We start from the raw sequence: 12651 nt of genomic DNA, 5'->3' as shown, positions 1-12651 counted from the left end.
AATTTGATACACCAAATCTGAACTGACAACATGTTTGTCGATCAATGAATCATTAAGTAAAACAAAAAAACACAATCTGTTAATTTGTATTGTTTGTGTTAGGCTAATATGTAAAACGATGAAACTAATTTTCCAAGTTTTTCCTCCCCATGTTTGTGTACAGAAAGCAAAAATTCAAAGCTGAATTAATTTAATGAATGATCACCTGACACCTAATTTGACTTAATAGCCTGCTTTTATTATCAGAATTATTTAAAATATTGCAAAAAACACATAACTAAATTAGAACCAGCAGACTCCACAGGAGCACACTATATTCACACAGTGTGAATATAGTGAATCACACTACATATTCACACAAAGCACACTATATTTACAAAATATCACACAAAGCATATTATATTCACAATGGTTTTTGTTTGTGATTTCCTTTCTGAAAAGTGGAGTGCATGTTTGTGTAAAATGTGTAAACTGTTTGTTTAGACTGTAGAGTAAGTATTTAACAAATCATTTTTATTGCTGGGCTGGCTATCAAATATTATATGCCTTATAGGGTATAATGTGAAAAAGAATTGATGAGTAGTCTAGAAGAAAGTTATCAAATTTACATGTTTATTTTACCCATTTACAATCGAAGTTGATGACCATTTTTTAAACACTTTAGAGAAATTTAGCGTAAACGTCTCTAAACGTTTGTGCACTGAGTCTGACTAGTTAAACCTTGTAAATGGACAAACCTGCAGCGGGACTCTAGCATTGACACCCCAAGGTTAACAAAAACATTTTGTTCTTTAGTTAGTTCATTTAGCTACTTCACAGCACATAGCATGTAAGCATGACAAAGCACCTGCTCCCTACTCACTCCTCTTTGATGCTGGATATGGTACCGTTATCTTAGCACACTGCAGCGTCAGCCAGCAAAGCCTTTTCCTTTTTTTTTTGGTGCACCTTCTCTGCACCCCCGGCCATGGGTTTTCTCTTTCTATCCATGTTTTGGCAACGAGTGCTAGATACTTTCAGTTGTGATGGCAACTGCTACCAGCTATTATGGATTGCACCAGCCGTGTCGCTGCAGCTAAACTGACCCATTGAATATCTGTATATAGGCTATATAATGCCGGTGTCACGTACAATTCTTCCCATCACTGGAAACCTAAACCTAAGAAACCTAACGCCACATACCGGGGATAGCTGTTATTGTGCTAAAAATAGCTATTCGATATCGTGACGGCTATATCGCCCAGCCCTAAGCTTTTGCATTACTTAATTGCCCTTTCCCCTAATAGCTGAGCAAGATCACAGGCTAAATAAAGCTCAGTGCATGTCTGCTGAAAGACCAAGTGAAAAAACAGCAAGTTAAAATCTCACAAATAACCATTTCTTAGCCTTGGCACTGGGAGCTTGCCATATATACTGGTCCTTTTTCTAGATGAGCTCTCGATTAAATATCTTCGGGTGAGCTGTTAACTGAGAAGTGCTCTTTGTTTCACATCTTTATAATTTATATGTAATACATTTTGTGATAGAATTGTACTGAATGAGGGTGTTTGTTTTAAATATCAAGTTTTTTTAAGCATATCAAATGAACATTTTTTCTGGGCCCCACTGTGCAACTACATGCTTAATCCATAAAGTTCAAAACTCATCTACAATGAATACATACTGTGGTCTCAGAAGACAAAAGAGTAAATAATTTACATAAGCATCTTCATTGATATTTTCTACTAGACACAAAAACTTCAGTAACAGCAGATATTTGCTAAGTATCTTCAACTCCACCCTGTTCACCCTGAAACAGCATGCTGACCAACTTTGAGCAACTGAAAGCAACTTTGTGACCAAGTTTAACTGCAGTCTTGCCTGTGTTCACCCCTCCGGTTAGGAACCAGGCCCCTGTGGTGACAGCTGCCTTGACCAGACCCTTTCCCACCACCTGCTTCAGGTGAGGGTGGAAGTCAAAGTTCTGGACACCGCCGTGAACAGAGATAACGATTTTCGGAAGCTCCATCTGCCACTCTTTGAGCATGAGGCGGAGGATCATCTCTGGCCTGGTATCATATGACAGACGCACATACTGTGGCCAACAGAACAGGAGAGAGGGAGTATACTTCAACACCATTCCAGAAGGAAGGGAACAGAGATATATTCCAATGCATCTGACTTTAGTTCATCACCATCCTTAAGATGTCATTTTTCCAATGGAATAGCATAGCTTTGTGATCCCCATAATGGGTGGAGCCACCTTCCCCCATTAATCGCTTACTCAACTGAATGAACCAAAGGACATTACTCTCAATGTTCACAATCACCGATTCAAATCAGTGAGTCACTGATGGCACATTATAGCTCATCCCATTCTGTGGTTCACAAACCCTCAGTAGTGTTTTCACCCTCTTTCTTACAGACGGAGTCAACTCCACAGCAGAAAAACTCATTTTTACCTGGTTCTCTGAAAAACAAAAAGAAAACAAAAAAACAGGAAGTGTTTGGGCAGACATACAACAGCCATCTACCCACCTGGTATGTCCTCAGCATGTACAAACAACTTTCAAACGCATGTCATCATTTTTGTACAGAGAAATCAAAAGACAGGTTAATATCCAACATAAAAAAGATTTGCTAAACTGTTCAGTTACTGAGAAAGACCATTTTCCCCTTCAATAAAGGCAGCTGTGTGCTTGCACCACTGCAGTGGTGTGAAACCCCAGAGGCTGCACGTTTGCTGCTTCACCTTGGCCCTGTAGGAATGTGATCCTCCCTGGAAGTTGATGATGCCATAGGCATCTGTGGGATGTTCCTCTGTGTGCCTTTCCACCGACCACTCCTCCAGCTCTGGCATGCCACTCTCACCCAGCTTCACATCTGAGTACTTCATGGCCAAGCTGGCAGTGAAGCCAGTGTGCTGCCTCACCAGCCGCCCACAGCAGCATCTGCAATGGACATAAAACACACAGCCTCCAATCAGAACCTCTCCCACAACAAACTCAACACACAGACTAAAATCAGAATCTCCCACAAATACTCAACACATCAGCGGCAGTCAGAACTTTTCCTGGACCAGGTAAGATTTCTCTTCTACACAAACTAAACACCAGCCAGACTCAAAATGTTTCCAATGCACACGACACCAGGCCAATTCAGAACCTCTCCAACACAAACTTAACATCCACCCAGTTCAACTCCATAGGAGATAATCATCCATGGGAGAAAGGCTTAACACTACAGCCACTGTCTTTTATTACTGACACCAATTTTGTTTATTTTTAAATTCTGCTAAAGTACTAGGTCTGTTAGGTTCTTCTTTTTTGTTTACACACTTTTCTGAAAAGGAATGCTTTCTCACACCCTTTTAAAAATAATAACTTCACTGCTTTTTCACTTCAGGTGTCAAATTATGAGGCTTTATGCCAGTAATGTCTGAACCATGAGGTAACGTCTTACATCCTCATCTAGACAACACTCTGCAGAGCAGTGTATTCTTGGATGCAAATCCTGGAATGCCTTCTGCATTCTGTAGAGGGTTGGTTCACATTTTTGGATCAGTACCACGTTTATAAAATTATTTAAAACCAAAAACAGGGAAATTTCAGTGACACTAATAACCAATAAACAAGCATTGACAATGATATAACTTTTCTGACTGAGCTGAATGTCCATAATTGTTATGTCCATTAACTTTTTTAACACTTCTTACTTTACTCACTTGGGAGATGCAGGTGCACTCTTCCAGGGAGCATTTGATAGCATACATACAATCTGGCTTTATCACAAAAGGGGCTGTTTTAACTAATGCAAAGAACATGCCCTCAAATTTATGAGAGAACTTTTTTTGATGGGAGAGTGAAGCTTCATGTACCCCAGAAGAGAAGGAGGTAAAGTGAGCTGTCAATCACCACTAACTGATTTTCTGGAACCAACTGAAAGACTTGCAAAACGACTGGCTCAGACTGCTGAAGGCACTTATTTGCTTCCTCCATTTCGAGGTCAATGAGGCCTCATGCTTGTGTCCCTAGGAAATGCTATAATTAAGGGTGTGGAACACTCCAAACCTACCTCACCAGCTGCTGGCAAATCTGGCATCCAGGGAGGCATCTGGAGAGGAAAATGAAAACATTTTCATGTCTTACATCTCCTCAAAGACTTATCACAAAGAATAGGGGATCCCCCATTGTCCTGGGAAAAATCCCAGTTTAGCTTCCTCAGTTTGGATGTTGAGAGGGCGCAACATTAACGGTTACCCAGCTACCCAGGGAAACAAAATTCAGCAATCAAGATGTTTTGGCAACTATTTTATTTTGCCAGGTTTCCCATCTTGGCAACCAAACTATTTTTAACTCTTAAAATAAATCCTTTTTTACAATATTTTCTCTCACTACTACAGAACACCAGACAGTAAAATCTCCTGTCCTCCTTAAAACCCTGCAACTTGTCTTTTCATACTAAAAAAAAAAACTGGAATTCTTTGACCTTATGAATCTTGTGTGCAAAATTCTTCTGCTTATTCTAGCGAGTTTGTAATTGACAGTACTGCTGCCAATCAACATATCGACACTATGATCGGAGTCGCCACCACATTTCTGATTTGCCTGCCTCTGTGCTGTGTACTACTCTGGTCTCCTGTACACATTTCAATGCCACCTGCTAACAAATGTGTCCATAGTTTACTGCCTCCCTGAGTGAGGCAGCAGGGAATTATCTACTGTATTTGCCTGCATTGTGAACACAGGCAAACCCATTTTATTTGGCTTGCTAACCTGGTTTTATTTCTGCTTTACAGCTTGGTTCAAACGTTGATTTTTTGAGAAATGCGTGCGCATATTGATGAGGGTATTTATAGCCAAATATCATCTTTGTCAAGGAAAGCACAGTACACAGTGCTTTAACTGTAGGGTAAATTTCTCATTTTCTTCCAATTTTGCTCAGTAAATAGTCTTGAGATGTCTGAATGTTAATATTTCATACCTTCTAAAGTGTGATTAACCCAAAGAGAAATACTCAAAGCTTGGACACACATATACTGCCTGGTCTGACACTCTTGTTAATTTAACATGAATTGATATATTTCTGTTCTCTGGTGCTAGAAGTTGCTCTGGACAAAAGCATCTGCTAAATGAATGTCATGTATGCCATGTCATGTATATTGAAATGAAGAATGACAATAAATATTATACCCGACTGTCTCTCTGAAACAGATTCAGCTGAGTGCTTTCTTGTCAGCCATTTACAATTGTGGGGGGTTCATGGGAGAAAATATACAGTATTAAAATTTGACAACCATATTGTCCTTGTTTGGGCAATTGGTAACTGTTTGCCCAGCTGGGCAACCACATTTCAAAGTAAGTGTCACACCCTCCAACATTTTTAAGGGTGATTGGGTGGTGAGGGTGGTGAGTGTTCTGGTGTAAACTGGCACCAGTGTACCCCCCAGAAGGGTGCTGCCCATTGGTGATGGCTGAGGGAGTCGTCCTTGCTATCACTGGAAACCACTTGGAGAGGCTTGAAAGGCACTGTGTAAATGTAACTCATTACTATCATTGTTATAATTATTATGACTGTTGTTACTTTCTCTTTGAATACTGCTAAACCTGTGACTGGATTAGGAGATGAGAAAAAAATGTAAGTGTTCACTTATTTGGAATTTGGAATGTTTCCACTCAGTTAAATCCACCAATGTTGAGAAATGATTTTAACTACAAAGATGGTTGTGTAAACTTTCCAGCTCATTCTAACTGGTAAAGCACATGGTTAAAGTTTACACTTCAGGATTCCTCAGGATGTGAAGGTCTTCACACATTAAACAGAACACCAAATCAGGCCTGCTGGTGTGGAACATTTCTACACTTACACCTTACTAAGAAAACATGTTCTTAACATCTTTGGATAAAATGTGGCCAGTAAATACAGGGTCAACAGTATATTAATATCTGTGCATGGCTTTATCCTTTCATTGATACCATTTAATGATTCTTGCTACTTGTTTCATTACACTGGGCAGACATTGGGAAAACTGCCTGTTCCACTCACTAAGTAGCCATTTTGCTTGTAAATAATTTATTGAGTAAAAATACACAAGTACTGGAAATAAAGAGGTCTGCTTTTTCAACACACAGGTGACTGGTGCCTGAACATGCCTTGCAGTGAGCATCCACACACATACATAGACTAGTATCACACATGAAAACCAGAGGCTGTAACTTACGTTATGAGAAAGTGGAAACTAAAAATATTGATGCAACAGCATTATTGTTTAAAGAGTTCATTGTTCTCAATAACAACACTTTTTATTACTGGCTGCCTAACTGACACCCTCGTGGCAATGACTCACCTGTGCGGATCTTTTGAAACTGGAAGCATGTACACACATTCCCTCTTGGTGAAAGTGCTCTCTATCCAGGATTTCTGGGACTGTAAAAAGGAAGACTGTTACTATGAATTATGGGTTTACTACATATAAAAAAATAATGTGGCCTTTTTTTTTTTTACAGATTACTTGTTCTATGTCAATAGATGAGATGTAGGTTAAGGCAATCAAACTACAATACAGTCAAGAGATTAACAATAAAACCCACCACATCTCTTTATCTCATTTGCTAGATTTGTTGCTGGCTTGCATCAGTGCATCGGTGGATGACTTCCTGTGATTCCTAAATTAAACTGAAGGGGATCCAAATAACCCTGGGCTCCTTCAAAAATCCCAAAAGATCTGGGTACAGCTTAACAAACAAATGAAAGCAAATTGGAGGAAATCCTTTGCGCTCGTACTGCAGGTCTGACAGAGGCAGCTCATGAGAAAAGGCCATGGCAGTGAGCAGGGTTTAAAATCAAAAAAGAATTTGTAATTAAAATTTCAAACCCCTATGCATTTTTGTTCTACAGCTAAATCTTATGGACAGGGGAGGCAGAGAAATAATTTGGATTTAAAACTCTCATTCTACAAGGCTACACTTCTTACACAACACCCACATTACAGTACTGCATGGAGCAGCTTCAAAGCCTACAAATGAAGCTGCTTGTCTGAGTGATTGTTAGTAACTTTGCAAATTAATTTAAGGACCCATCCCTCTGAAGCTGTTACAATGCAATCTTCCAAGCATATTAATTACACTGCAAACTGAAAAGGTATAAATATTTTCACAACCATATTTGAGCTAAAATAGTAGCAGGCAGACACAACCTTTCTCAAAAACAGCAAATACAAGCAAATACATTCTACATCATAAATGTACCTCAAGCTTATCCTCTTCATCTTTGTGTAATAAGGAAGAGTATAGGAACATGACCAGATTTCTTTCAACATCTCCTGTATGGCCTAGTCTGTTTAGTCAGGGTCTATATCATTCCTTTACTCTCAACAAAAAGGCTCAAAGTCTAAACGGAAGTAGAACTTGAAAACAAACTTTTTTGATTGAAAACTTCAATGATCAACCCAAAAACTGTAGCCATTCCTCAATGTATGATGGTTAATCTGTATGGGTCCAAACAGAGGGATTACATTACATTAGTGACATTTTTACTTTGTATTCACTTACCAGACACTCCTTTCCAGAGCAACTTACACAGGTTACAATTTTTACGTTTTCCATTTATACAGCTGGATATTTACTGAGGCAACTGTGGGTTAAGTACCTTGCCCAAGGGTACAGCAGCAGTGCCCCACTGGGGAATCAAACCAGCAACCTTTCAGTTACAAACCCTGCTCCTTACCACTATGCTACCCTGCAACCCAGAGGGATAAAGAGCACTGTATCATGTAGCTATAAGGCAGACCAGGGTGAATAAGAGAGGCAGAGTGATTGTCAGAATGGTTAAACAATGCTGTGGGTGCCACCTTCACAGCATACATACACATAAAAGGTCACACTGAATCCAACAGCAGTATGCTTTGCTGTGCTCTTTTTGGCTCTTGAAATGCATTGTGAATTCTGCCAATGCTGAAATAAATTTAAAAAGAGTGTGGTAAAAGAAAATATTAACAAGCAACATTTGTTTTAATTCATTACTCATGTGGAAAGACAGAACATTGCAGTTAGATTGAATATGGATCTGGATTCTCTGACAGCACTGAATGCCCCCCCCCTTTAGTTCAGCTATCTGATTGGCTCCAGACGGATGAAGTAGAGAGGTGAATACTGAAAGAGGTGAATACTGTTGGTCTGCCTTTTCATGCCATTGTTAATTCATAACTCACTTGTTGCTATGACAACGCAGAGTGCTCAGGGTCACTTTGGGATGTTCAATGAAAAATTAAACCCACAGAAACAACGGTTAGAAAAAAAACTGTTGAATGAATCAACCTTTTACAAGGCTATCTATCAGACACCCAGATGGATGTTCACCCAGACACTTTGCCACAGATTAATTTTCACGCAGCCACTTACATTAAAAGCCAACGTGATTAACATTGCATTGGAAAATATTTGTCTCCACTATCGTATCCGTGGTTTAAAATAGACTAATTGTTTCAACTACAATAACGTTCCAAGTCTTTTAATGTTTCCAAGTCTTTGTTCAACTGCGTGCAACACAGAATGCCATCATTAGTAAAGACAGTTCGGTGTGAAGGGGACTCGACAGTTTTGTTCTGGTTCTGACATCATTACCACTCCGCTGGTTTTACAGACAGAAGAAATCCTGAATGCGGTTCTATTAATAATAGCAGCAAGCGGAACAGTGTATTTTTCCCTAAGCACTTTATGGAAGCTTCTGCAAAAGACCTCACAGGACTCAGATTGAGATGCTGCTTTAAAGTGATCAGACCACGGATTCAGAAAAGGGTCCTGGTATTACGCAATGAGCCGTGCTATATGAAAGCAACAAGCGGCTTCCAAAAAAGTTAGTAAAATGTACTTTTACAGATAGTTCATTTCAATAGATATTCCAAATCCTCAAACGACCTGGTCTATTTCCCTTCGAACAAACTCACTTAAAATATTTAATTACGTTAAATTACACTGCAGTCAAACATAAACTCTAGGCTGAGGGCAACGTGAAACACATCAGCATTCACAAACCGTTAACATTTCTTATTCAGCATTATTTCTCCGTGCAGCCTACGTAATATATGTATCTATTCACTCTATATTTCGCTTTAAATCTTACGAAACTTGCCTCTCCATTCCAGGTTAGCAGGGTAACAACAGAAATAAGCTTTAACATGTGACGGTCTTATAGGTCACAGGGCACATTGCCCACCAGAAGTAATCGCAGAACAGTAACTCAATGCAGACACAGAAGAATCTGATGGCTTCTCTCCGGCCAATGCTGAACAACTGCTGCAAATTATCTTGGGCTTATTCTTTTATAGATTATGAACAATTGGAAAGGAAATGTAAAGAACAAAATTTTTTCCGATTCAATCTATTTTAACTGCTTGACTGCTTATCAACATTGTTTTGAGTACAGGCATCCTCAAAACAACGTTAACGTTGCACACCGACAGCTTATATTCCAATATAGACCAGCTATTCCTTACCCACCCCTTGATACCATTGCACGCGTTCTACTAGGTTAGCTATTTTAGTGCAAATTGTTAGTTAGCGTCATGACTTGTTGACTACCTACTACATCACAACACACGAGTATTAACGCTTATTGAATGGTCCAGTCAAACCGATTCGCACTTACTTAACCTTTTTAGCGAAAGTGTTGTGCAGACAGGTAGCTAGCTACCTCTGTAGCGACACTGTATGATTTTCAGAAACGTTATTTTTAGAGGTAACACTACACAGCCCAAATCAAAAGCGGTCCTATTCCAGTCCGGTCCGTATGAGACCATGCAATACAGATGTTCACTGCCTTGACAGGAGGCGCAGAGTCGTCCGTCCCCCGCCCCCGACTCCCAACCCCGACCCCCAGGCTAGAAGAGCATTAACGTTAGCTAGCTATCGCTTGTCTTAGGAGAACACATCGAGTCGGCTCTCGGCGAAATAAGTGTCTTACATGGGTCTTACCATTCTCTTCACCGTTCAGACTTAGGAGAAACGCTTCCGTGGCTTTTAGCCATTTATCAGCAGCGTTGGATTGGAAGCCCAGTTGACGTTGAGGTAATCAGCCTCTGCTCCACCAGAAAGTGTCTTTTTCATAATTGTGCAACTCTGAGCTGCAGCCGCGTGACAAGTCTACCGACTGAGACCGCGGGTAGCCGGCCGGGCGGAGCAAAAGAGATGGCGTACTGGTGGGGAGTTTGGGTTCCGATTTGCGCAAAAAATCAGGACAGCATCTATTCAATCTAACCGCAATAGGCTTTGTCGTTAACTTCGACGTCTTTCGTTTCACATCAGGTGAAGAACGAAACTGAATTAAACATTAAGATTAAACATTTAAATCGAATAGCGAGCAATTAGACTACACAGGATATAGGCCTGTCATATCATATAGTGACAGTTAAAGATTTCATAAAACATTTGCAGCCGACTATATTTTAATCCTATTTATCTCAGGGTAGGGAATGCGATACGCACAGATACAGCCAGTGGTTATAATAATAAAACATTAAAAATATGCAAATGTTTTCTGAAAACAAATTTTGAGACATTTAAATGTTTAAAAAGACACAGCTGAGGGCAGGCATATGTTATTAGTAAGTGTGGCGTTTGCCCTATACATTAAACACAAACTTGCAATATAGGTTTAGCCTACTTCCCCTTGGTAATTCCTGTGTAAGATGTCACTATGGAAACGGGCAAAAATTCACTGACCGATAATAGGCTTATTTTTCAGGAGTGCAAGACGACACACTTCACAGATTAATTAGCCTAAACAAAGGACTTTGTCTCGGTAATCAGGTTCAGGGTGTTCATGCGGTTCGGGCTTGCAGAGACATTCAAGTAGCCTAGTGTAGCCTACGCTGTTGCCATGGTGTTCATTGGTGGCTGATGACTTGTTTTCACAATAGTGCTCAACAGTATTGCCTGTCGTTACGTCAAATGCTCCTGATTTGTAGGTGCACGTAGATATGGGTAACATTTGATGTGCTGAGTATTTCATGAATCAATTCAGGTAAAGTAGCCTACCTTGTTCAATGGTAGAAAATATCACTGCCTCTACCTGTCAGTCCTGCAGTTTAAGAGGGGAAAATCAATCACGATCTTATTGACAGGTCCGTGCTTTTGAACGACGTCGTAACGTTGCTGCTTTGTCAGACAATTCAATTCCCTGCTTGTCCTCTTTCCAAACCCTCTGTCCACGGACCCTGCTGCAACCTAGTGACGGTCATCGCTAAAACATTGTAAGGCACAGAATCTCTTTATGGAAGAGAAAACCATCTCTCCACGTTAAGCCTACAGTGGATATAAAAGGTCTACACACCCTTATGAAATTGCAGGTTTTTGACACGTAAACACAGAAATAACAACAATGTAAATGTCAGACTTTTTCCATCTGTGATGTGATCTTCCAACAAACAAAAATCCAGAGAAAAAACAAATAGTTAATCATTAGGAACATTTTAAATAAAAAAAAATGACACCACCCTAATTTCATAAGTCTGCACACCCTTTCATAATGGGGGCTTTAGCTGTGTTCAAAGTTAACCAATCACAGTCAAAATCATGCCTGTAGGTAAATAGCATACACCTGCCATCAATGAAAGTAATTCTGATTAAACCCAGATTAAAGTCAGCTGTCGCTGTAGGATTTGCTTTAATGTTTGGGGTTGCATCCTACTGGGAGAACCATGGTCTGCAAAGAGTTACGAAAGAAACTGTGAGAGCTAATTGTTGAAAAGAACCAATCAGGAGAGGGATATAAAAGAATATCGAAGGCACTGGATGTACCATGGAGCACTGTCAAAACCATCATCAATAAATAGAGAAAATGTGGCACCACAGAGACATTGCAAAGATCAGGATGACCCTCCAAAGTTGATGAGAGGATGAGGAGAACACTTATCAGGGAGGCTACTAAGAAGCCAACAGCAACACTGAAGGAGCTGCACATGTCTGGGCTATGGGGTAGGGCGGCAAGACGGAAACCCTCTCTTACAAAAATGAACATCCAGGCCTGTCTAAATTATGCCAAAAGATTCATTCAGTCACCCCAAACCATGTGGGAAAATGTGCTATGGGCTGACGAGACAAAGGTTGAACTTTTCGGCCTAAATCATAAAAGATATGTTTGGCACAAAGCCAATAAAGTTCATAATGCAAGGAACACCATACCGACTTTGAAGCATGGTGGTGGTAGCATCATGCTTTGGGGCTGCTTCTCTTCAGTTGGGTCAGGGGCTCTTGTCAAGACAGATAGGTTAATATCTCCAAATATCAAGATATTTTGGCACAAAACCTGCTGGCCTGTCAGAAAGCTGAAGATGAAGAGGAATTTCACATTCCAACATGACAATGACCCAAAGCACACATCCAAGTTGACCAAGGCATAGCTTTAGAAAAGGAAAATCAAAGTCTTGGAATGGCCCGGTTCAAGCCCAGAACTCAGTCCCATCAAAAACCAGTGGAATGACCTAAAGAGAGCGGTACACAGGAGATCCCCCTCACAATTTGAAGGGACTTGAACTTTTTTTGCAAAGAGTGGGATAAAATTCCCAAGTCTAGATGTGCAAAGCTAATAGAGACTTATTCACAAAGACTTGCTGCTGTAATAAATGCAAAAGGTGCTTCCACAAAGTATTAGTTGGGTGGGGTGTGCAGACTTATA

The 12651-nt window shown here is 40.1% G+C and overlaps 1 protein-coding gene across 1 annotated transcript in view; it reads right to left on the bottom strand.

The window, feature by feature from the left end:
• Positions 1–10055, bottom strand: part of LOC118781556 (transient receptor potential cation channel subfamily M member 7-like) — a 58240-nt gene extending 48185 nt beyond the window's left edge. Inside the window, exons 1-5 of the mRNA XM_036534510.1 lie at positions 9951–10055; positions 6326–6405; positions 4054–4092; positions 2732–2930; positions 1861–2074 (exon numbers count right to left, since the gene is read on the bottom strand). Coding sequence (XP_036390403.1) covers positions 1861–2074; positions 2732–2930; positions 4054–4092; positions 6326–6405; positions 9951–9953 — 535 coding nt within the window. The 5' untranslated portion in view covers positions 9954–10055. The remainder of the gene's footprint in view (positions 1–1860; positions 2075–2731; positions 2931–4053; positions 4093–6325; positions 6406–9950) is intronic.
• Between the last annotated feature and the right edge of the window lie 2596 nt (positions 10056–12651).

The sequence above is a fragment of the Megalops cyprinoides genome, chromosome 8, assembly GCF_013368585.1.
Source record: "Megalops cyprinoides isolate fMegCyp1 chromosome 8, fMegCyp1.pri, whole genome shotgun sequence".
Classification (NCBI taxonomy): Eukaryota; Metazoa; Chordata; class Actinopteri; order Elopiformes; family Megalopidae; genus Megalops; species Megalops cyprinoides.
This window is presented reverse-complemented; position numbering and strand designations above follow the sequence as displayed.